The following is a 26,961-nucleotide window of genomic DNA, read 5'->3' on the forward strand; positions in this document are numbered from 1 at the left end:
CTCAGGTAACTTATTAATCAGCATATCCCAGATGCACTGCAACAGGTAATATGAAAACAGCCATACTGAGTCAGACCAGAGGTGCAGCAGCTCGACGCTCACCTGTAATGATCACACAGGCAGGAGTACAGTGGCAGAGCAAGCAAATAGTACCGCACCCGGCAGTCTTAGACACCCCACAGTGTGAAAGCTGTTGTCTTATGTCCAAATCATCCTTTACAGCTTTTCCTCTTAAGTTTTAGTATCCATGGTATCGGTTTGGGGATACAGCCTGTAAAGCATTTTCTTCCTCTTCATACGTCTTGGTCCTCGTGTAGAAGGGGTATTGAGCAACTTGCACAATCATTATTGTGGTGGTGGTTGTGAAGAGCTCAGTTTGTGCATCAGGCAGTGTGGGGCAGTTGCCAGGAATTAAGTGATACTCTGGCATTTTGATTCATTCTCATAAAACTGTCACAGTGGGTTTTCAGAGCCTAAATACCTTGAAACTACAAATACAATTTGCAACAGCAACAAAAAAAAAAACCAAACTGATAAGCACATGAGAGAGAAGGAAATTTTAAAAAAAAAAGATCCATACGCTAAACATTATGATGATGCAGGATCTAAGATCAGCAACTCACCAGTAGTTTAGGTGATGAGATTATTCCTCTACCCTAAACATCTGCTTGAACATTAGTTTTAGCTGTGAACATGATCCCTCTGTCACGACTGTAATAGTTTCCAAGTTGGAGGGAGGAATAGTACATCTGTTCTTTACTCCATGAGGTAATTTGAACACTTCTGTGAAAAGGATTTGATGGTCTAGCTGAAGCCAGAGGCAGCAGAGGTTACAGAAGAATTTTAGGTAGATCTTTACACGTTCTTTGGGGCAGGTTTTTGCCTGCTATGAAGTAGCATTATTACAGCATAAGTTTATTATCCTTAAAAAGCAGGTTGCCACACTATTTTGTTCAAAAAGGTTAAAACAAGCTTTATTTTAACATACAAATCTGATTCGTTTACACGGCAAAACATTCCCCTACAGTGGTAGCATACTGCCTCTCATCACAGCATGTGCGGCCAGTAATCCTGAGATATGAAGGGGGAAAAAAAAAAAAAAAGGAAAAAGCCCTAAAATATTTTTAAAGGCCAAAATGTATCTTTTCAGCCACTGTTGCTATAATTGACTCTGTTTGAGAGCTAAGAAAAACATAATGCAGTTCTGAATCAAGAAAACAAGTTATCTACAAGCCAAATACTCAAGATACTTTTCTAATTCCCTGCTGTCATCCAGGTATACGAACAAGCAAGTGCACTTGGGGAACAAATGAAGAGATTCAACTGCGCAAGGTTAGTTTGTTAACACTGCAAAACATGTTGAAGAGTTGGAAGATTTTTGATAATTTTAACTACTATTATCTTCATGAACTGTGGTTAATGTCAGTTAAAATTATGTCCTATAATTTTATTAATTCTCTACATTGTGTTAAATTACAACATAAAACTTACTCTGCTTTCTTTCACCATGAAGTTATGATATAGAAATACTGCTACTGCTTTTCATAAGCTTTTAAAACTGCAGACATTTAAAGTCCTGTCCACAATATTGAAGACTACTTGAACAGCCTCATTTTGATACAAGATTATATTTGTCAATAACATTAAAACGTAACTTAAAATAAAAGGTAAAGACAGTGAAAGGGTATAGATAGTTTCTCAGTTTTACAACATTTAAAAATAAGTTACACTATATATTATGGCTTTCTTATTTCAAGGAAGAGTGCCATCTCAAGTTTAAGCACTTGATGTTTTAACTAGTTAACTCACCACATACTCAGACTTTCCTTGTTTGAGTTTTAATGATTGCAGGAAAGGAAACCACCAAATATCAGTGAGAAGATTAAGATGCCTCCAGAACAATTTTAATATCAAGAAGCATTTGTAGAAGAGATCTTTCAGAGAAATTTATAATTTAAATTAAAACTGAAAAATTTCATTTTAAAATGAAATTAAGTTGAAGTTTTAATTGAATTTAATCTCTCAGCATAAATAAAGAGCAAGACAAATCTCCCATGAACTTCAGCAGTCAAGACTTCATACTGAGCTTCATTTCAAAACATTTACACACAAGTATGATAGCATTATACTACTGAGGTAATGATTTCTCTTCAATACTATTTGTTATGTTAATCGTACAGCTAAGACACTAGTTTCATTTGGTATGCAGCTTATCTCAAAAAGGCTGCAATAATGCTAAAAAAAAAGTATCAGGCCAAACAGCAACACAATTGCTCAATATTAAGTTTGGGCCACAATTAATAGAACAGAAGTGGGAGGGGGAAGAGTAGGATGGTGCTTTAACCGTAGTCTGAAAGGCTGCATTTACTCAATGCTATGTTGTTAATGGCTGTGTATGTACTTTTTGAAATCTAAAGTTGCACTCAAACTGGACAAGCTATGACAATATTCAAATGTGTAAGTAAAATAGAATTCTATCTTCATAGCTGAAGTTGTAACAAAAAGTGTCATTATGCAGTTGAAGTAGTGTTTGCAACAAGTTCATGGCAGACAAGCACAGATTTCAGAGTTATAAATGTAATAAACAATGTGATGGACAGTGAATTTGGAAATATTTTCAAACTTAGTTTTTACTCAGGATAGAAGAGTTGCCAGTTGAATAAGATTAACTAAATACTGTAGGCTCCATGTCATGCAGAAGATGAGCTTTCTCTCCCCTTCTCTCCAAAAAAAGTATCTGAAAGGCAAGCTAAAGTGATTGTTTTTGACAGTAGTAAAATAAAGAAGGAAATAGAAAAGTAGGTATTATCAAAAAATCTTATACAAAATGCATCTGTCCTGTTTTGGTTTTGATTATAAAAAGGCACTTCGCATATTGCTAGAACTCTGATAATGTAGTTATCCTTTCAGCTTTTCTGTTAGAAGGATGTATTTCAAGATGGTTAGCATGACTATGCAAACATTCTTTATATGGTGTTTATCTGTTACAAGTTATAATTACTTATAGTATCTTACACCTTTTATTTAGAAAAGATTCATGTTCAAGATAATAGCAGGTCTTCATACAAGACTTCAGTGATGATGGATGATCTGTCATAAGCAACACACCACATGTAGTGAGTTCACGCTAACAAAATTAGCGGTGTGAATCTTTCAGAAGTGAGTCCTCAGTCTTTTGTTTTCCTCTCGTAGTCTCTCAATTTCAGCTACTAAGCTTTCATTTACAGAATATCGTTCAAGTAAGGCATGCATTTCATTCTAGAGAAAAGAAAAAAAAGACCCAATAAGCAGCTATAAAGTTGTGGGGTTTTTCGTTGTTGTTGTTGTTTGTTTTTTGTTTTGTTTTTCCCTCCAGCTTTATCCTATCCATTTTCATATCTCTTTTGAAAATTAAACAACCGAGATAATATTGTTTTTAAATTTCTGGTAAGAAAAGTAGTATTTTTTTGACATACACAGTATTTTGATCATTAATACATTAGTGAATATTTAATCAAAGGATATTTTGCACTTCTTCAGGATGAAATATCTACTAATGCAGGTTCCATTAAAATGTTCAGTACCAAGACAAGGTCTTTTTTTTAATGCAGATCAAAAGAACAGTTTCATAAAATGGTGAAGTCAAAGAACACAGAACACAGTGCAGCATGTATGTGATACCCTTAAGTGAAGCTGTCTTAACTTCCTCTATTCCATCCTTACCCCATCTCTTGGTTCTTTCTAAAGGACAGCTAAATTTGTTTCCCTTTTGTCATTTTATAACCCCTGAAATATGAAATTCATGATACCTACCCAACATGTACGTTTACTTCTTAAGCACAAAATAAACAGATTCCAATTCACATTTTCCCACTCCTTCACATCCCATCCTCCCTTTCTTGTTCTTAATAAGCAAAATTGATTTCCAGTTTTGACAGAATAGTTTACATGCTTTGACATTATTAAAAATGTCAACTGTTCATATACTCTTTATACATACCAACTGCACATGGAACTGTTTGATCATCTCCACTTGCAAATTCACAATATCTCGGTGGCATGCTTCTCTGGGGGAAGAATTGCAAAAGGACAATGCTTAGCTTTACTTAGCAAGCAGAAATTATCTCGTCCTGAGTACCCCAAACTCTATACTTCTTCACCCTCATGACATCATGAAATATCACACTAAAAACTGTTAAACCATGAAACACCAGTTAAAGTCCTAACAAAAGTCTTACAGAAAATAAGTTTTAAATGTTTTTTTCTACATACAAAACAATTTAGTTTTTTTTCTATTTAGAAACATCCCTTTTTGAGCCCAAGTATCCATTTCCTGTTTCTCTCTCTGAAATACCATGAAAACCTATGTTATTTACTTCATAAAACGTAGAGTTTCTTATCTAGGTCTTCTGCCAGCTACAGCTTTACAAGTGCTGAGTGCTATAACAAGTATTCTTTGTTAACAGGATGCAGCAATTTTGTATATCACAAGGAAACTACTGTAAAATAACAAAAATGTTTTGAGTAATGAGAATTAGAAAGCTATTACAAAAATAGTGTGATAGAAGAGAAAAACACTTATAGTGCAGGAGAAAGAAAGATTTATATCATATGCTGACCTGGATCAGCCATGCTACCATGAATTACTTATTCTGTTTATTATGGCTGGTCTGTCATTTCCCCCCGAAAAAGGCAGTACTAAGAGCTGTATCACTCACCTGTTCACAATTAACATTCTACCATAACTGCAAATTTGTAACAGCTTTGAGAAAAGAAAGTCTAGATCTTCACATTCCACCACCCCTGGAACCCTGAAGTATTCACAAACAACCACACACACACACACACACAACTCAAAATGAATGAAAATAAACAGAGAAGTAGGAATACTAGACAAGTCAGCCCAGATTTATAACAGATGGCAGCCAACAGGCAGTGGTTTGTTAACAGCCCTCTTTATAAAAAGCTGGCGCAAATCCACCTAGTCCAAGAGACCAATCTGACTGTTACCAGAAACACAAGAAGCTGGTTTTTGACAAAGGAATTAACGAAGCCTCATGTTCTAGGGATCTGTGCCCTTTGCAGACTAATCTGCGTTACATTCCCTATGATACTCTCCTAGGCAAGAAGGCAGCCTATTGCACTAATTCTGAGCTACGTGATTATCCATCAGCCAGGCTTCTACTAGACTGAATTTGAGTTCTGCTGCCTTATCCCTCAGAGACTAATTCAAATCTTTCTGCTCTGTCTAGTCCTCAGTTTCAAGGAAAACACAGACCTCAAAAATTATAAAACTTTTGCTCCTGTCAGATTCGGTTGAATTTGGCTAGTAGATTCAAAAACTGAGGGGAGACTGACAAAACATGGAATTCCCAGAACAGAGTGAAGTCTGATCTCCGGGCATGCTTAGAACTGCAAATACAAGGAAACATTTTCACAAGCAGGCAGTGAGAAAATAACAGGTTTACCCTTTTGACAAAGTCCTAGATTTTTTGTACTCAGGGGAATCAGCAAAAGACTTTAAAGTAACACTACACCATACTAAATCTGTAACTTCTGCTAATTTGACTTCTCTTTATGAAGTGAATGGAACTTTAGTTAACTAAGTATCCACAAATAACAGTTATCTGACACCAAGCATCACTGACAGCACAAATGTTATTTTATGCAAAGCTTTGCCAACAGAAATATAAAGCGTTTTGCTTTATACATGCAAAGCAAACAACAGTCAAAGCCAACACAAGTCAATTGTCCAGATCAAACTTGCCACAGTGGTAACTTTAAGAGAAGAAGTTTCTCTGGGATAAGGGGGGAGGGAAAGAAATCAGCACGAGGTTGCATGAAAGCAGTAAGGACCTCATTATGCACACAAATTTACTGTCTGAAAAGTACTCAAACGCTCACTCTGGAAATATGTTAGCGAAGTCATGCACATAAAAAACCCTCAGAGACATCAATCTAATTAGCCACTAGAGCTGTTCAAAATAAAGTCTCATACCTAGATTTCCAAGATTAAGGTTGTTAATGGTGTCATTTCCTAATGCGAGTAGGAAATAAGCTAAAGCAGATGTTAAAACATCTTACTAAGAAAACATGTCATTGAAAACAAAATGTTCTGCATAAATATCAGTACCTGAAGTCATCCATTGTTTCTTGTATCATATTCTGAATGAAGTTTATTTGGATTGATGTCAGAGGTGCATTTAGTCTGCTACTCCCAATTGTTTCTACTATTTTTTCTGACAATGAGCTAGCAACTCCAGCAGTGACAGGTGATGTTATCTTTGGACCTTTAAAATTAACAATAAATAAAATTTTAAAAAGTCATTACAGTGGAGTACAAGAATGTTTCATCTTGAGGCTTGTTGATGCTTTGTCTCTAATACTACCACGGGGTGGGGGGAGGGGGAAAGTTTAGTACAAGTCTTTGTGGGCAAACAGAAATGTTCTACAAGAGCTAACTGAATTTACAAGCAAATCCAGCCTGGTATATTCTGTTTTAACGTGTGGTCCGTTTTACCAGGTTTTGCATCAGTTCACAGTCAACCACATCTAAAACTGGGCCAAAATGATCAACTTACTTGTTGAGGTAGTACCATTTAAGGGTAGATCATAGGCAAGATGGGCCTGAGTATTCTTCACGAGTCGCTCATTTGTTTCAGCAGTCTTGGAAGCAGTGGATGGAGGCGGAGGACTTAAAGTTCCAGATTCTGCACTTGCTGAGTTCAGCTTGGAAAGCTGACAATCAAAATCAAAACCACAACCTTACTTACTATAATTATCTAATTACACTCAAAAACTAGGTTTTCAGTATTTCTTTCAAATACTTTTGGTTTTAGGAACCTACTGATAAATATATGCTTTCCTCCTCTAGCAAGACTTCTTAAAAATTGATGGCTTAAATACCCCAAAATTGCCTCAAGCGCACATACATAGGAAGGAGTGCAAAAAAAGACTAGGCCTCTTAATTTTCACATCAAACATCTTGTGCTAAATTTATAAATATCATTCCTAGCAAACTCAGACTTCTCAAAGGCCATACAGAAGGAACCAGGGTCTCAACAGAAGCATATCAAAAGTATCTCAAAAAGCAAGAATTTAGACGTGGAATAAATAGGGAAAGAAGCAGCTAGAATTGACCTAATAAATGACAAAGAATCATACTGGTGCAACCAGGCTCTTCTTACGAGCACCAAGTGATGAGGGGAAATGGCCTCAAGTTTCATCAGGTGAGGTTTAGTTCAGATATTTGGAGAAGTTTCTTCACTGAAAGGGTTCTGCGGCATTGGAATAGGCTGCCCAGGGAAGTGTTTGAGTCACTATCTCTGGAGGTCTTCAAAAACGTGTAGATGTAGAACTTAGTGGTGGACTTAGTACTAGGTTAAAGGTTGGACTAGATGATCTCAGAGGTCTTTTCCAGCCTGAATAATTCTATGATTCTTTGAAACCAACTAATGATCATTCTTGATTTTCTAGAACAATCAACATATTCCTCAAGCTAGCCCAGTTTTGTTTCACATGAACTTTTGTAGTATGAGCTTATTTAATCATAGAATCATATAATGGTTTGGGTTGGAAGAGACTTTAAAGACCATCTAATTCCAATCCCCCTGCCATGGGCAGGGACACCTCCCACCAGACCAGGCTGCCCAAAGCCCCATCCAGCCTGGCCTTGAACACTTCCAGGGATGGGGCATCCACAGCTTCTCTGGGCAAGCTGTGCCAAGGCCTCACCACCCTCTGAGTGAAGAATTTCTACCTTACACCTAACCTTTTAGTTGAAAGCCATTACTCCTTGTCCTATCACTACACTCCCTGACAAAGAGTCCCTCCCCAGCTTTCCTGTAGGCCCCCTTTAGGTACTGAAAGGCTGCAATGAGCTCTCCCCAGAGCCTGCTCTTCTCCAGGCTGAACAACCCCAACTCCCTCAGCCTGTCCCAGCATGAGAGGTGTTCCAGCTCCTTGATCATCTTTGTGATCATCAGACTTGTTCTGGACTCGTTCTAATAAATCCATGTCTTTCTTGTGCTGGGAGCCCCAGAGCTGAACACAGCACTTCAAGTGGGGCCTCACAAGAGCAGAATAGAGGGGGACAATCACCTCCCTTGCCCTGCTGGCCACGCTTATTTTGATGCGGCCCAGGATACGGTTGGCTTCCTGGGCTGCAAGACCACACTGCCAGCTCATGTTGAGCTCCTCATCAACCAACACCCCCTGGTCCTTCCCAGAGCTGTTTTCAACCCATTCTCCACCCAGCCTGTATTTGTGCTTGGGATTGCCCCTGCCCAGACGCAGATGCACTTGGCCTTGTTGAACCTCATGATGTTCGCACAGGCCCACCTCTCAAGCCTGTCCAGGTCCCTCTGTCCCTCTGGATGGCATCCCTTCCCTCCAGAGTGTCGACTGCACCACACAGCTTTGGGTCATTGGCAAATCTGCTGAGGGTGCACTCAATCCCACTGTGCGTGTTGTCAACAAACATGTTAAGCAGTGCCAATCCCATGACCCCTGAGGAACACCACTCATTACTGATCTCTACTTGGACACTGAGCCACTGACCACAACTCTGAGTGCGACCATCCAGCCAATTCCTTACCCATCAAGTGGTCCATCCATCAAATCCATGTCTCTCCAATTTAGAGACAAGGATATCATGGGGAACAGCATCAAGAAATATGTACCAGCTTTGCACTGCTGTAGACCAACACACTGCAGACTGAACATTTTACAGATTGTGCCAACAGTATGAAGAGAGCTGCAAAATAAGTTTAGCTGGGACACTATTAAAAATTTTTTCCTTCGGGTAGTTCTATTGTCAGATTCTAAAAGAGTACTCATAACAAGTATTAATTAATAAAGTATACCTGTTTTAAGGATTCTTTAGATTCTTGTTTTCCAAGATTTGTTTTCTTGGAGTCAGTCTCTGGATGTTCTTCTTCTTCCTTAATTGGAGATCCCACAAGTGCATGTAGTGGGCTAGACCGTATCCCTTGTGCATTACTGCCTACAGGGTTTCTTTTGACTGGAAAGGCAGTGGTGAGCTGCGGGAGAAAATCCAAACCTGAAAGGTAGGACTGAAAATCCAGACCTAAAATTAAAAGGAAAGGATAAAACACGTAGGTTAAAAAAAAAAAAAAGACCAAATAAGCCACAATCACACAAAAAATAACAAAAAAAACACACATCCACACAAAACAAATAAAATAGTCACCCAAAAACACATCGCAAAAAAACTGAATCCCCAAATCCAACTTATGCTGTCACTCTCCTTATGAAAGTAATAAAACATGAAAAGCCTATATACATCACTCTAAGTTTCCTGAAGGGAAAACAAAATCACTTTAAGACCATACTCTTGGATTTCCTGTTACCACATATTGTCTTAGCTCCTCAGCAAGTTAGACAATTTCCAGATAAGTTCATGAAGTTCATTTGTTCCAGCATCTGCTTGCATCATTTCTTTGCCTTCAACAGTATGACAAAATTAGCATGGAAGAACTAGTGTAGACTTCCAGTGCCTACTGACAAAGAAAAATATACTAAAAGTATGTTTACCATCTCCTTTTCCTGAAGGATCTTCATTTGCTTTACACGCGATAATATCTACAAAATAGCAGAATATAGACAAATTGTTTATTAAATGAATATTGATGTAGTTTTGATATCGTTGCATCCAGTTAATAATTAAAGACAAATTGAAAAACCAAATAGGCACAAACAAACGACAAAATGTAATGCTATGCAGATGAATTATGTTTTACAAATTTCAGTATTAGCAACTTACCATCTCTGACAGGAGAAAACACATCTCCTAAACTATTTCGACCCAAGTCATCAAAATTATTTAAGTCTGCACTTTTCCCATGATCTGTTTCTTTAGATGGAATCACATCCAAGCTGCAGCTACGGGGAAAGCCTTTAAAAGGACAATAACATTGTTAACCATTTACACTTTCCAAAAATAATGTATGTTATTTCTAAATAAACTCATAGCAAGCCTGATGCCTGGTAAGTCTAGCAAGTACTTTAGAACTATCTCATCTACCAACAGATTCTAATTAGAGGGTCAACTTGAACTTGATGAGCTGTCAACACAGGTGAACGTAACTAAAAGTTAAGATATTTATTAACAAAAATACAGCTGGATTTTTTTTTCCTCTTTTTGAAAAGGAAGGAGAAGTTGTGAAACTCTTGCACTCATTTTTAGATAAATTTGCTGCATTAATCACGTAGATTTACAAAGTAACAGATGATATAACTAGCAAATACACCGTTTGCTAAGAAGCTGACCACATTCAGATTAAAAACATTTAAACTGATTCTGGAAGAAAATAAATCTGCTTCAGTCCAGCCATTAAGCATTCAAAGAGAAATTCTAAGAAACCCCTATTTTGAAGTTTACCTAATGTCAGGATATTCTCTGCTTATTTCTAATATTAAGAAATCAGCAGAATTGCAGTTGCAGACAAAAGAATTTGTCCCTACATCTTCCGTACTCCATGCCCAAGACTTATCCTTGTCCCAGTCCAGAAGGAAAAAAAAACAGTCATCTTTCAGATGCATGGTAGCATGCACAGTTGTCTGCCAAACAGAAGCATATCTTCAAACACACACATAGAGTGATTATTCAAACTACAGTTTTTAGATTGGGAATACATGGAGAAGTGAACTGAACTGCTAACAACCACCTAAATAACTTTCAAAGTTTATTATGCTTTGAAAACTGGATCAGGAATATAAGCAAGGTGCTACTCTGCCCTCGCTGAACTCCTTCCTCTAGAAATACCCAAATTTTGCTCATATAAGTTGAAATGTATGTGAAAAGCATCAGTGCCACTCAATACAGAAATAAGCTTTCTAGAAATAAATCACCTACTAAATAAAGCTTTTGTATGTGTACCTACTTTATTAAAAAAAAAAAAAACTTAAAACCTATAACCACTGATCTATATGGGTTCAAGTAAAAGAGATCTAAATATAACTTTGTAGATCACTACACTTAATCATGTCCAAGTATTTACATAAACTGGGACTTGAGTCAGGTTTAAAATATCACTTTAATATATTATTATACCATGTTTTCCACTCTGTATGTGCCAGTTGTGAGGCATGCATAGGATTGTGCTTGCTAGTTAAGTAAATTAGTCAGTTCTGAGTCAGACTAAAAATGCAGTATCAACCTGTGCCAGAACCTTCAGAAGGCCTACACAGAAAAAGCACAATATAAAAACAGGACAAAACATCTTTTGCTTTTTTTTTTTTTTTAACCAATTTACTGTAATCTAAATGCAGGAGTTATCTAAACCACAGGATGACTATTAAATAGAAGTTTATGGGAAGCCAGTTGGAAGTACATACAAACGTCTCATCACATTTTGAATTTATTTATAGTTTTGGACTCTAAAATATCTGTGACAAAAATCTCCAGTCCATTTACAAGATGTATGAACAGGTGCTTTTTTGACTTAAATATGCTATTAGATGACTTTACTCAACACTCCTTATTTCTCCAAGGCTAAAACCAATCTTCAGGGCTTAGAAAATTTTCCACAGAAAAAATGCAGTTTGTGGTCTCTCATCTACTCCCATTTTTTAAGTTTAAAGACTGTATCTTCTTTGGTATACTGGACCCTTTACTTCCAAACTGAACATTCCGCTTCACAAAAAATATTTATTTCATAAACCTTTATTTTCTTAAAACATTTACTTATTATGAATGGTCCTACTTAAGGGTTAACAACCATTACATTTTCAAATAAATATAGTAAGTCATACAGCTTTTTTGACTTAAATACAATTTCCACACTATGCAGTAATGTTGATTAGTAACACTTGGAGCACATAGGAAGCATCTACTTCACCTCACACTTCATTGCATACCCAAGGGAGGTCATTAATTCGTGTCCCTGTGGACTGCAGCGGCTTATTGCCTAATTAGTGTTGCTACATGTATTTCTCTTTCTTTAAAAAGGGAGGGAAAAGTGCTGTTGCTTTAAAATGACTTGGGGAGTTCAAGAATCAGACTAACAGTTACTGATTTGACTGTATTTTCAGAATTCTTGAATTAACAAAAATTTTTACAGCACATTTCATGCAGTGGCAGAATTTCAGAACCATGCTTAGAATTCTTACAAAAAATTGTTAATTTCAGAAGCATAAATACAAAGTACAGTTATACAACTAATCACGCTTGCAACTATATTTAACATCTTTCCTACCATGTGACATAATGCCTCATACAAAAAAAAAAAAAATACAATGCAGCTCTCAGGTTTTTGGTTTCGTTTGTTTTGTCTTTTCCTGTTCATGTGCCTAGGTAGTTGTCAGGTCTGTTACTCCTGTTTATTGATAGAATTCCAAACCATTAGCTCTGATTCCATACAGACATTACTTCAGGAAGTACACTACACACATAAGGATACTATACAAGAAATTAAAGACAGAGAGCCCCACAACGTTACCATGAAGCTTTTTCTTTAACATTTAAATATGTATACGAAGTCTAAAACTATGGACTTGAAGCAAGAGTTTCTAAAGCTTGTAGTCTGACCAAATTCACTTCCCACAATTTCACAGTGTCTCATGTTGTGGGGGAGGCAAAAGAGGGTGCAGATGTGCATGCATGCGCATACTTCTTTGAAACAAATGCCTTTCCCTCAGAGTAGTTTTTATGTTGTAATGGTCAAATCATTAAATTTTCCTTACATCTTTAAAATTATGCCAAATAGTAATTTATAGGAGTAGGAAGAAGGCACTACCTGTTTTCTCCTGAAGAAACTCTCCTCCCTTATTCTCATTTGGTGCTGTCAGAGGGGATGAAACTGTTGCTGATGTCTGAGAAGCCAGATTTTTGATGCCAATATTTTGATTTGCTCCAAGATTACTACCAGCTTTGACTTCTATTCTTTTGGATACAGGCTTATTTGAAGAACCCTTAAGGTTAGACTAAAGAAAAAAAAAAAAATGAGAAATTATTATATTTTTACTTTCAATTGAAAGAATAAGTTCAATTCTCTTTGTTTTGAAACACTAAAATAAGTTCAAATTGCAAAGTCTGCCTAGAAGATATGCCTTTACAAATCTTAAAAAAAAAAAAAAGAACTATATCAATGTAATTTCAAAGAACATGGGAAAATTCTGTATTATTATATGAATATTGTATGACCCTGCAAGAGAATAGAACTGAAGGTAACGACAGAATGAACTGACACTAGCCAATTTTGAACCTAGGCTTACACAGAGGAAAAATAAGAGATTACATTATTAGGGAGTACAAGTTTTAACAGAATAGCCAACCACCAGCAGCAACTGTGCTGGAAGAACAAAGTCTTGGAGCAGTAAAGAATCCACTTCAAAAGGTTTTCTCCCATCTCCACTAGGTATTGGTATGTGGGTTTTTTGGACCAAGTAGAGCCTAATTAGGTCTTCAAAGATCCTTGTAAGCCTTCTATACTGTTTAATCAAATCCTCCACAGATAAAATACCTCAAGATGGGCTGCTGTGCATCTTCCCCATAAGTGAAAGGGCCACTACAAATCTTTCTGCTGCTGCCTGGAAATGAATTTAAGATGCCACAAACTGGTCTCCTGTGGCAACATTCACACCAGGAAGTTTAGGATTAAAGTTTCACTCATTTCTACATTGAAGCTAAGGAGGAAGAAAAAAAAAAAAAAAAAGGAAAACTTCACATAAACACCCCCTCGCTCACTTGAGACTGAGCAGTTAATAAAGTTTATATCTCTGTGTTCATATGAGTCAGCTTTGCTGGCATCTATAATGCTTGGAAATTTATTAATTTTTCCTCAGATCTTAAACTTACATTTGCTTTTATTAATCTAAATGTTGAGCAATAAAATGGAAACGTTTTGTATGTTTTGTTTTACCTTGGAAAAAGTGCTACTGAACTGAAGACGTATGCATTTCACACAGCCTTTGTGAGCAGCAACTGTTTTCACTGGTGATGTCAATTTTCTCAAGTCATACTGGCAGATTTTTCCCCGGGAGCATCCTATAGCCAAAGTAGTACCATCAGGCATGAAGTCCACTGTTGTCAGAGGAAAATCTGCTACTATAGTTGTCAGTAATCTTCAAACAGGAGAAAGAATAGGAGAAAGAAACTTTTAGAAGCTCATCAAGATATTAATTTTTATGGTTAGACTTATCAAAACAAAATAATTGTAGAAATAGCTTTACTATTTCAGCTACAGGTCAGTAGTTCCGCTTCTCCAGTGCCAAGTAAATTCCAGTAAAATACCTTAAGGAACAGTGGATTAGACATACTAAGTACTGATGTTTAATAAATTAAAATTGCATCCGCTCCAGAAGATTTCATCAGGACAGGATCAAATTGCCTTCATAAACAGCTGTTCTGACACCTAGATTAGTTGCTGCTGGAAATGATAATTGCAGTGAATATATGGCTTATATCCTCTAGTTTCCCAAGCCTATCACTTCTAGCCTTCCCACAGATCTAGAAAGAATTCAGGTCCCAGTTTGCATCCTTCTACTAAACCCTCCAAACTAGAGTAAGACTCCTGCTTTATTCAGCTAGAGTAAAAGCACACTAAAGCACTTCACGCTAAAACCAAGGTCCCATGAAAACACTTGCCATCCCACCCTCTTACTACACAGCCCATCACCTGCTTTTTCATCCCGTACCCTGTCTATATTTAAGGCTAACCATCTCATCAATTTTGTGCACTTTACCACAGCTATGGCTTATATCTTGAACTAGAAAAGCAGGCAAGCTAAGCTCAGATTGCTGCAGGTCCTCACAGGCCATACTGGCCATCACAGAAGCTATACCATCAACAAGAAAGCCAGTAAGTAAGCACTTGCGAGCAATCACTTGTGCAGTACCTGAATTAGTTTCCATTTTAAGTTTAAAAAAAGCAAAGAGGACTTTGGAACAAGTTCTCCAGCAGCAATATGCCAACTACTTCAACCTCTCTGAACATGGTCTGAATTAAATATTTCATGTCATAGTTGGATGTGCTTTTTCGGCTCATAAAGCCAAGTGAAGCCCCTATAAAATCAAAAGGTCTTTAACATACTCACTTTTTACTTGAAGTATCATAGAGAATAATTCTTTTATCCAAACCTACAGTTACAAGCAGCAACTCATTGACTGGAGAAAAGCAGATTTCTGAAGCTGGTGCTTTATGAGTATTTTCAAAATTATGATACGGGTTCTGACTATTTACATCCCACAGAGTTACATTTCCACTGTCAGAAACACTGCCCAACAAGGATTTCTTAAAGGATGAGTACTTCAAGTGTCGAACAGGCTGTAAATAAACAAATAGACAGACTCAAATTTTAACACCACTATTAGACATCATTGAAGTATTTTATACACACACTAGGAACACAGATGTTAAGTTAAACTATTTTACAAAGGCTGGCCACTCTACACATACGCACAAAGTTCACTTCACATTTCAATGCAATTTTTACTGTCTGGGGGCAGCATGTGCCCTGATCAACAACAACAACAACAACAACAAAAACACAACACAACACTCACACGCTGCATCTAAAAATTAAAGAAGCAAAAAGCTACATTATTTCACTTATTCATCTGAGACCAGGAGTAATAAGCTTAATTACCCTCCACTGATTTTTTCAAGTCCTTGGGTACAAGCCAATTTGGTAAAACACAGACTATGGCTACTCAGGTATGAAGGTCCTACAGAAGAGACTTTACCCTGTGAGCTAGGACCATGGAACAGGGTAACACACCTGACTTAATCACATGCTGCCTTGCTACCACAGGACTACATAATATAGGAACTGAAACTGCATTTCAGAAGCAGGAAAATATTTTATTTTCCACCATATTCCTTCAGAGGATGCCTCAGAACCTCATTGCTCTAATACTAAATTACAATACTCAATCTCCAGATTAGTTTTATTTATGGCCTATTTGTGCTAATTCACTCCTGTAACAGTAATACCCTTACACTTCAAATTGTTTCCTTAACTCCCCAGTCACCATCACAGCCTCCTTGGAAGGAGGCCTATTTCAATCTCTCTTGAACATGGACAATCAAAGTCTTGTATGATTGTCAAAATATTTTGCTACTGCCTTTAAAAATGTGGTAAAACTTTCCCTCTGTACTGTAAATACTCTTCGTGATATATCCTAGATGGCATTTTCTTTTTTGTGATACAATCTGTTTTGGTTGCTCATTGCCATTTTATGATGAAGAAGCCCAAGCCCTTCCTTCCTTTGGGAACTTTCAGATCACGGTGTAATGCCAAAAGCCTGTGTTGTGACCTAAGTCTGGTACCTTGATTTCTGCACTGGCGTATTGTTCTCTTGTCTGTTACTGAATCCTTTTTGGAGTTTGTTGCAATCCTCTCTCTTACAGGCAATACCTTCCAATTTTGTCCCATCACAGTTCTACATCTCATATTATAACCATTACTGAAAGCATTTAACAAGGTTAGCTACTGATAACCAAATCAAACGTTGTTCTTTCAATATTACTGGTTTTTTCCCCGACAGAAAATTTCTGACCCATCCTTAATTCTTCTTTTAGCCTCCATCCTCTCTAATATTTTCTCACAAGGCACTGACTCAAGCGCTTCACTCAAGCCCAGACATATTTTTTCTGAAAATGTTCTATAAAACCCCTAGTATACTGTTCTGGCATAATCCATGCCACAACGTACAGTACTAGACTTTATCCTCTTTAACTTCATTTTACTGGAGTTATTTCTTGGCTCATTTGCCTCAAACGTAGTTTCTAGCACTTGTATTGCATGTCTCACTGGAAGCCCAGCTGCTCCACAGAGAAGTGGTACCCTCAACTGCATATTCAAATAAAACAGAAGATGTCTATATATAGTTAATATGGACCACCACCCGGCATGGTGGTGACATTTTTATTGGCATATTTCTTTTACTCTGTGGAGATAAACTGAAATATGAACAGATTCAGGAATAACACCTTCAATTACATACATGATCTACGTGGAAAACATTCCCATCCCTCACAGCTCTCCAATTTATTCACCCTTCCTTACTGCCCTAGCATCTGCTCACATTCCATTTTCTCCTTCTCCTGCCCTCCCACCCACCAGTATTACTCTCAGCCCTCCTCAAATCTGCCTCGTTATCCTTTCAAGTCTCCCATCTTCTTTTCTCATTTTCCCTTCTCATCTCATAGGCCCAAGGAGAATTCTCTTTCCTTTCATACACAGGCCTTCCCCATACGAGCTCTGCTCCACACTTCTCACTGAAGTCACAGCATTTCCTCAGAGCAGCTTCAGTTTAACTTTAGTTTGTTGATGAAGGACGTGTGAGGTGTGGGGAGAGCTCCGATTCACTCCTCACTGCCACTGAATCAGATGAGCAAACTTCTCTTGCAACAATGCGATTGCTAGATCAGACTTGAGGAACTGAGAGGATTAAATTTGTGCACATTTTTATGTGACAAGGATATTTAAGATATTTGCTTTATTTTAAGTCAGCGTAGCTGAAACTCAAATATGCTTCAGTACATCTCCAAATAGAAATGGGTGTCCATTTTCTAAATTAGGAACAAAAATAATTTCAAGCTTATTTAGAATGCAGCAATTATTTGTGAAGAGCCATGTTTTGAAACTTATCTGTGAAAACTACAAGAAAAGGAGCAAATATGAAGAAAGTTTCCCCACATCTCTGTAAGTGCAACTCCTGGTGATTTCTGGGAATTCTGCACACACAAAACTTGCGAAAACATTTTTAGCACAAGGTACTGAACTGGCAAAGAAAACATGACTCCCTCTTCAAAACATTTTACTGGTCAATGTAGCAAAACAAACCACATGCGTCTTTGTGCCTTAGCTGTGACCGAAGTAGATTTCTGTAGAAAATAAAAAGTACATTTGATCTTTAAGCTTCATAGTAAAGCAGCCAAACTAGGAACAGTGCAGTTCAGAAAATGGTTAGCCCATTGCTGAGAAGGACTGATTGCACTCAGGGCTTTCCCCTGTTGGAAAACAAATGAATAGCCCAAAACTAAACCAAAAGTAGTCTAGTGTTACCAACTGTCTCATTTAAAGATAATATAGATTCTTTATCTCCTTTACCATAGTGAGCCTTCTAAGAGAGAAAGCAGACGTAAACCCAACTGATAGCTTTAAAAGCCGAAGACTATTTCACTATATGGGGTGACCAGAACTCATCACACATCTTTACAAATCAGCCAGCTGTTCAAACAACTAAAATAAATCCTGTTGCTAGGAGAACAGCACCAGGCAGTAAAGACTTGAACAATCATTATGTTTCAAAACAAACTTCAATTCAACCTCACAACAGCACGCAGATAAGAATCTGGTAGTCTTAATGAATACCAACAGCAAAGACAAATTATGGGATCGGCAAACAGCTCCCTGCAAGGACTCGACTCTAATAAAGCACAAAGATGTTTCTAAATCAAAATCAATTAAGAGAATGTAGGCCAATACTCGTATGAAAAGAAAATTGTTTAAAGTCACAGAAAGCACTGCAACCTTGGGCTATTCGACTACTTGTAGAGTCTATACAATTACAGAAATTAACTGGCAAGGAAACTACATTCCATCACGTGGAATCAAACAGAGACAAGCTAGATTTTATAAGGTTAGCTTGACCTCACATTCCCCGATTGTAGAAAAGTTACTAAGGAGTGGTGACGCTCACTGAGCCAGACAGCCAGTGCCAAGATCAAGCAGAACAATACACCGTGTATCTATTCAAGCTTACTCTTAGAAAACTGGGCCCCTGAACTATAAATCAAGTAAAGGCTTGTTCAATCTCTTTAACAGAATTACACACGTCTTCATATATTTGCTTCATTGCACAATTAATCCAGCAGTTCTCTACAAGTACCAATTAACCCCCCCCCAACAAAAATAAAGCTATTTTTGCACAAAAGAACAAAGATCATTCTTAGAACATACGCTAGGCTAATAAACTGGAGCATCCAAGTAGTCATCACGTTAAAATGGAATTGAGTTCTAATTTTGTAAGTGAAGACTGCAATCAAATAACTGCACCCCTTTAGAAAGTGTTAGAGGCCCCTTTAGAAAGTGAATAGTAGCTCTGCACTTGCAATTACTTTGATTTAACACTTCAAAGATCTTTAGCCATCTTAAAGGTCACCCAGCTTTGCAGTAGGCCTCTTGATTTCATCTGCCAAAACAGCTATTCACTGCATCACTTATTCCTAATCACTTTTTGGTGGAAAGAGTTGAATATATCAAACAGGTTGATGGAAATCGTCTTCACAAGAATTTTCTTTTTAATTTTCCAACTAACTAGCAGAAGAGTCCCCCCTCTGGATATTCACCCCAACCTTTTAAACCATCCATGGATATTCCTGTAGCTCATCTCACATCCATGTTTTTCACAACATCATAACAATCAAATCAGAAAAATGGACTGACTATATAGACACATTTTTAAGATCAAACCAAGCACGAAGTACAATTTTCCTTCAATATAAGTATGAGACTATGGTGATGGATCAAAGATGCTGCAGCACCTGAAAGCAGAGACAGTTTGAATTTAATGGATTTTCTCCAACAGAAATCCCTGTGATGCTATAAAGTCATAAGACATTCTTCATCAAGCTATATTGGTCATGCTATACAGCAGAAAAATTTAACTTCCCACTCCATCATCAATCTAGGACTGACAAGACTGTTGCAGTAACAGAAAACTATGGCTTAACTTCAGCATTCCCTGCAATGCTAAAGGTCAGCTTTAGTACCAAGGCAATGATTCTCCATCCCTTAGGCAGCTCCTACTTCTATGCAAATGACTCAAAAAATTTAAAAAAGTGCCCAAAGCGCAAACTCTACTTTTCCTAAGACAACATTCACACTAAGAACTCACTCTGGGACTTCCAGTGGGACAATACATCTCCTTTACTACTGCAGAAGCCCTTATATCAAGGGAATTCCCCTAACGATACCTACTAATTCTGCAATATTTTTTGAGTCTGCAAAAAGGACTTGGATTTGAAACCCCTACCAAAGCCCTTAAGTAGTACACCTGTTTGTGTTTCTCTTTTGAGCATTTTCCTTCACACTAGTTATCCAAAACTCTTACCTAAATACCTAACTAGGTTATATAAAAGTCTCATTGCTTTTACTCTTTGAGCAGCTGTACAATTTTAATCTCTAAATTAAATAAATTTATTATTTCTAAACATAGGCTGAGATTCTCCCCTACTGTACAGATAGCTCTGCTCAGTTGTAAATCTGATTAACCTGGATAAATCAGAACCCAGGCTATGTAGTCTTTGCTGTTTGCAACAACGAACTAACGCACTGAAATCCTACTTTGGTTTGTAAAGCTGACTATTTTTCGTTCAGGGCTCAGATGCACAGAAGTTTGTTCTTGAGGCAGCAGAGCCTACAAAATAAAGTTTGCTGTAAACTGTATAGAAGTAAAGGTACATCATACAATTGTATTTCCATGTTATCTATTATTTAAGACTAGAATACACACAGATGTCTGCTCTTTAGACACTTTAGGGCACTCTTAAAAAAAGTTAAAAGGAAACAGATAACTGAAGTTGAAAAAAACCACACACATTCTGGCAAATTATTGCAAAAGCAGAAGGCTCCTGATACATACTTTCAATTTCTAAACACTAAATGTGAATTAAAGCTTCCTACTCAAAAGTAAGTTAATACAGAGCCTACCTGACGGCTGCCATAACCAAAGGGAGTACTTGATAAATTGGTGGTAACACTGTGTAGAATAATTTCACCACTCAAAGACCCAGAAGCAATGTAACAGTCATTCCAATTATATGTAACACATGTAACTTCATCTTTATGATCCTGTGGAGGAGGGTTGGAGAGAAAGGGTTAAAGACATACAGGAAAACCATATCCATCCTATTCATGCTGTTGGAATTGATGGCTTTTTTCCTGACCACCTGTAACATTAAAAAAATATGTATATTTAAGAGTTACTGCGGAATATCCCAGAAAACAGTAGCAGAACGTACTGAAGATCAACCATGATATCTTAACCACTGTTTGGAAGTTTTCAGAAGACTGCTTTAATAAATTCGCAAAGATAATATTGTAATTACATACAGTATTTCAATGAGACAACCAGAGAACTACCACAGGCGTCAATGTTATTTTAAAAGTAAGGTCTTTCAGAAACCAGAGATGATTTTAAGAGACCTTCTGTTAATCTGAGGTACTAGTGCCAACTTCCCCTTCTGTTACCTGTAGTATTAACACACAAACTTAACCTGATAGCTTTTCATTATAGTCTTTTGCAATGAGGATACTGTGTTTACTGAAAATGCAGGGGAAGACAAAAAAAGCATTTCTAGCCCAAAAAGTATAAAAAGATATATAAAGTATTATATTAGCTACTCAGTAATTTTGTTTGAAACCATAACTTGAAGAATCAGACCTATCTGTAGCATCTTTCTTCAAGAGATATCCTAAATAAGGACAAAATTCTTATTTAAGAACTCACACATAACATTAGTTCTACTAAAAAAGCACCTTCTTGGTAGAAATATCAGAAACAGCAATTATCTGAAATACAGCCTTGGAAAAACGCCAGAGAATATCAAAGCAAATTCTCAAAATACAAAACCTATTCTGAAAATTTAAACATTCATTATTACAGACTTGTAGCCCTGGAGTCATCAAGTTTAGCATGATTATTAAATTCAATTTGCTATTCACAGTCCATGAAGAACACAAAGTTAAGTGAGACACACACGTGTGCCAGCTCCTACCTGTGAACTTGATCCTATAGATATCTGACTTAGAGAAAGCGTGTTATTATTACAATTGGCAACAAAATCTGGAAGTCAAGAAGGGTACAGTTCTTCCCCAGCCACGCTTACCTTAAGGCTACGGTGAACCCTTCTGGATTTGAGATCCCAGATATTAACAGTGTTATCGAGGCCTCCACTTGCAATATACAGAGAACTGGAATTTAAGCTCACACACGTCTGTTTTGCCTGATAAGAAAGAAAAATAAAAATCAGAAGGTATGTTAAAGACAATTAAGAGATTCATTCAAGTCTACCTAAAAGCACACTGATAGTGTCTTCACCTTCATTAGTACAAACAGTCCCACAGACTGATGAATCTATTGGTACACTAGTCATTTCTCACGAAGACACATTTAATATCCAGTTCAGTCTGGACATACATTTAATATACTTTAATGTTTAAATATACTAATTAATAAACGCTCAAATGCTCACATCCTCCTATCCCAATTTTACATTCTTTGAGCATCCTTTTCCTCAGTATGCATTTTCCCTTTAAATTTTAGCTCTCTCAAGTGCAATCATTGACTTCTATTTGGGAACAGACTTGTAAAAAAGAAAACGCCACGTTTAGGAAAAAAATCCTTAGAAGAATACTAAAAAGTTGTCTAAGTCACGTACTTCACATTCCCTAAACATTACAAAGAATATTAAAGCAGCAAACCTCATAATTCCACAGAGTGCTTCTTTTTAAAATAATCACTGAAGTACCAGCTTTTGAAAAAAAATGTCAATCTTAATGATAGACCTACATCGAGGACAAATTATTCAGTTCCATCACGTTGAAAATTCACTTTTAAGTTCCTGAGATTTGAAGTAAGAGAAAAAACAAGTCCATCTAATTATTGACATGGTAAAATTGGGAACGATTGCATTAGGTTTACATCAGATTTGGTAGAATCTCTGTGACAAACTCTCCACCTCTGGAAGTGTTTACTTCTGCAAACCTCAAAGCCCAGTTTGAACACCTTTTCAGAACATTTCCAGACAAAATTAGCATTAAAATAGCTATCCAAGGAGAATAATTAGAACTGTTTTGAACACGAACAAGTCATTCAAATAGCCATGTCAAGAAACTCTTCTAAAACTATGTCCAGCTTTCTCAAGAGTTTATAGTGCCACATTTCTGTTCAACAGGAAAAAAAATGCCTAGAACTGAAGTTCGCCTATTTCACAGAACTAGTTCCAGAACCTAGGGCACATTTACTCTAAGAACAACCTTTATATATACACTCATGTTTTTCAATGTACAATTCACAGACACGCATAATGCTGACAAATCAAGTTTGAAAATGAAGATCAAACTTTCGGCTCTGTACTGCTGACCACTTTTATTGGATCAAGGTTGAACCCCTGACTGCCTGGTGCTGTCACACGGGGGTTCAGCAGGCAAATTCCCTTAGCAGAAAGCCACCAGTATCAGATGCTGATGTATACATACTGTATGCATTAGTATTTTTTCACTGGTACAACTATTTTAGAAGCACTGTCTTCCCCCACTCCTTACGTGCATTATAAATATATTCAAGGACATGGTTTTCATATGTCAGAACCTTTAACTATACAGAAATAAAATTGATACCCAACATGCAGAAGAGATAAGATACAAATAGTACACAAGATGGAGTCTGGCAAAAAATATAAGAAAAAAAAAGAACACGATTAGTCATACTTACTCCTTCAGCTATTTCAAAAAGTGGAACAGGTTTACTTTTACAGCTTGAAACAACTATTTTATCACCAACAGCAGAAGCAGTGACCAGGAAGCTATCTTAGTCACAAGTTATGGACCATAACTGTATTGTACTTGTGATTAATACAAGCAACAGTAAGTTTCCCTCAATGAACAGAAAACATGTTGGTTAAACAGTCCACAGTACTGTACCTTGAAGGGACCTAGAAATAGAAACATAAGCTATTTTACAAGCTTTCCTTAAGAAGCTCTTGCAGCAAATACAGCCCTTACTTTCCAGTACAAGGCAGTGCAATTTCTTTCCGAGGAGAAGTATCTCCAGTTTATAGAGGGAGGAAAAGGGAGGAAACGGACTACGCAAGTTAGTATTTGCTGTTTCTTTCATCATTTCAAGACATTTTAGCTTAGGCAGAGCCAAACTCAATACTTCACACCTAAAACTGGGTTAGGCACTCCGAAGTATATAAAGTAAGATACTTTGTTGTTTTAGTTTGGAGGGTTGAAGTAATGAGGGGACTCTGAAGAACAAAGCATGACAATGCAGGCTGTCTATAGCTCAAGTTTACTAATAACAGATGTGTGTATATATTTATATATGTCATGTATATATACACATCTAGATATATACACATACGTGTGTATACACACACACGTATACATTAAAAAAAATAAGACCCTGTCATTCTCTTCCTTGCTATGCTTCAGTTTCTTTGCAAGTAAAAAAAACATAGCTAAAAAAAACATTAATTTGTCCTCTGATTGTTTTATTGGTTTTTCCTGACATATCCACATATTCTCACTTAAAGGACAGATGAATTCAGAACTTTCAGGACATCATGTTTATGTGCTAACACACTGTCCTTCTTTCACATCAAGATGAGACATTGCTGCCCTTTCCTGTGACAGGCATACAGCTGTTTGCTCAATAATGCACTACTTTCAATAAATTTCTCCCACACTCACATCCCAGCTGGCTATTCATATCATCATCCTATTCTAGGCCTCCAAGACAGGCGTAAGGTCTACATGGGACAGTTAGATTTTCATGTGTAAACCATAATGATCCAACACATTCATATTTCCTCTATAAATGCTACAAACAGCATGCAGAAAACCACTGCCTACAGAGCAAGAGGTAAGAATACTTTAGCAATGACTACTTCTACTATTAGAATCAATGGGAAGCTGTTCAAAAAGAAGAAAAAAAACAAAGCCAAACAAACAAAAGCCCTCTCAATCTACTACAATTACAACATTACATTTTTCCTCTCTACACTATGCATAGAATTTTATTAAATCAGCAATTGGGTGGGGTTTTTCATCCCTGTCAGTAAATTAAGCACTGCCTTGAAAGTGAAAATTGTAATCAACTGCTAAAGAAACAATAAGTTTTACAGTTGGTAGGCAATTCGAGCGTATCATAATCATTAAAAATGTGTTAACCCCCTAAAGGAAGAAAAACTTCTTCAGAAGCATTTACCAGCATGAGTTTATTTTGTAAATCACTTCAACACAGAGAACCACAAAATTTTCTTCACAGGATATACCAATCTTTTTATACAAGAGTTCACATCAGGGCTGTCATTTACAGATACTTTTACAAAAAAAAAAAAATGCAGTGTAATTTTGCAGAACACCCACTTAGCTATGGCTGAAACGGTAAAGGATACTATTGCTGGCCCAACAGAGTGAGCTGACTAGATGCGGGGCTGTATGCGGGTTGAACTGCTCCACCACAGTTAGAGACGAGGAATCCCATATTTTAACATCGTCTCCGGCTGAAGCAAAACGTACGCCTTCTTGCATGGCTGCACCTATTTTCGGAAAAATAAGTCGGTTAATGAAAACATGTATAAGTAAAGACATAAAACAGGTCACTTTACAAGTCAAGAAGAATCTCGTATATATCATTTAGTGCTGCTTTCTTGGTAACAAGGACATTTATTTGGAGAGTTACACTGTTAACACCATTCAACTGATTATACTGATGGAAGCAGCAGACGCCCCACGTTTTGTTACTGAAATTGCTGCAGGGAACACGTTTTCCTTTTCACAAAGGAAACGTCAGCATCTCAGGGCTATGAATACTGACAGAATCCATGCAGATTAGCAGAGAGCCCGCTAGCCTGCAACCTGAGCCTCCGCTAGAGACGAAGACGCCCACCGCGAGCACCTGGCGACCCCGCGTCCCGCCAGCAGATGGGGGTAGATCAGCTGGAATCGGCCCGCGAGGGGCCGGGCAGCGCTCCCCTCGCCCTCCCACGGGAGACGGCCGAGAGCGCTTTAACCCAGAGCCCGGGCAGCGGGGCAGCGACCAGGGCCAGCCCCTCCTCAGCGCCGCCGCTGCCGAGCCCGGCCCGTGAAGCGGCCCTTCCGCGCGCCCCGCGCCTGCCCAGCCGTTACCCCGAGCCTTCCCGGGGCGCGCAGCCGGGGGGAGCCGCCGGGAAGCCGCCGCCCCGCAGCCGCTCCCCTCACGGGTCCCGCTCCCGGCCCCGCAGAGCCCCGGCCCCCCGCACCTGGCCCCGGGCCCTCCCCGCCCAGCGCCTGCCCGGGGATCGGGCCCGGCCCGCCCCGCGATTGGCCGAGGCGCTCCTGCTGCCAGTTCCCTACAGGGTCCGGCGCTCGCTGCCGGCCAATGAGCGGCGCCCCGCCGCGCCGCGCCGCGCGATCTCCCCGGCGGGGCCCCGACTTTCCGCGCCGCGGCCAACTTCGCGGCCCGTCCCAACGGCCCCCGCGGCGCCTACGGTGGCCCGGATGGAGCAAGGGGCTGAGGGGCGGGGCGGGCGCGTCCTGGTGCCGCCGTCGCTGGGGCTGCGGGCGGGGGGTTGGAGAAGAAGTATAAGCTTTGAGTAAACTCTATAGTATAGTATATATATATACTATACTATAGAGTAAACTACACTATAAGTATAAGCTTTGAATAAACGATATACTATAGTATATATATACTATACTACAAACTGTGTACTATAAGAAGTATAAACTTTGAGTAAAGTAGAGAATGAGTTAGCAAAAGGTTGCCGTTGAAGGACCGTTAGTCATGAAAGCTGGCAGGACTGAGTGGTTCTGTGGAGACGGGGTTTCAGATGGATCCTTACCTTGTACGTGGTGCTCGGGATTGGTAGAGCAGAAACAGCCCGTTCATTTTCCTTTGGTGACAGAGCTGTGATTCACCAAGCTCTCCTCACTTCCAATCTGCGTAAATGAACTCAGGATCAGTGGAGAAAACATGTCACTGTTAAACAAAATACCCCTATTACTTCTCTACAGCAATTATATCGTTATTGCATCTATTTGTCCTCGTTAACCAATAGTGAATCATAGTTTATATCATCTGTCCTCTGCTCAAATATCTGAATGTTAGGGATCTATAGCATTCCTGTGTGGCTTCTACCCCCACCATCCTTTATTGTCTTAACTTGTTTTTAAGCCAACCATGTTTCAGTTCTAAAGGCATTACTCGTTATTCTCTTCTGTGTATCTCCAGTACTTGGAAGT

The 26,961-nt window shown here is 38.2% G+C and overlaps 1 protein-coding gene across 14 annotated transcripts; it reads right to left on the reverse strand.

The window, feature by feature from the left end:
- Positions 1 to 947: 947 nt before the first annotated feature.
- NEDD1 (NEDD1 gamma-tubulin ring complex targeting factor) lies at positions 948 to 26,759 on the reverse strand. 14 transcript variants are annotated; one of them, XM_040556607.1, is made up of 15 exons: positions 26,562 to 26,759; positions 25,134 to 25,277; positions 23,447 to 23,541; positions 21,840 to 21,956; positions 20,662 to 20,802; positions 15,037 to 15,266; positions 13,863 to 14,064; positions 12,738 to 12,924; positions 9,764 to 9,895; positions 9,535 to 9,582; positions 8,844 to 9,067; positions 6,561 to 6,717; positions 6,113 to 6,269; positions 3,980 to 4,046; positions 948 to 3,258 (listed from the first exon to the last, which is right to left on the reverse strand). In XM_040556607.1, exons 2-15 carry the CDS (start codon positions 25,267 to 25,269, stop codon positions 3,154 to 3,156), a joined length of 1,998 nt encoding a protein of 665 aa, XP_040412541.1. In that variant the 5' UTR covers positions 25,270 to 25,277; positions 26,562 to 26,759; the 3' UTR covers positions 948 to 3,153. The 14 variants fall into 14 exon arrangements, with proteins under 14 accessions (XP_040412541.1, XP_040412606.1, XP_040412587.1 ...); XM_040556672.1 differs by having other exon boundaries at positions 23,447 to 23,537; positions 26,562 to 26,649; XM_040556653.1 differs by lacking the exon at positions 26,562 to 26,759 and adding an exon at positions 26,074 to 26,221 and having other exon boundaries at positions 23,447 to 23,537.
- Positions 26,760 to 26,961: the final 202 nt, after the last annotated feature.

Source organism: Cygnus olor, chromosome 1 (assembly GCF_009769625.2).
Source record: "Cygnus olor isolate bCygOlo1 chromosome 1, bCygOlo1.pri.v2, whole genome shotgun sequence".
NCBI lineage: Eukaryota > Metazoa > Chordata > Aves > Anseriformes > Anatidae > Cygnus > Cygnus olor.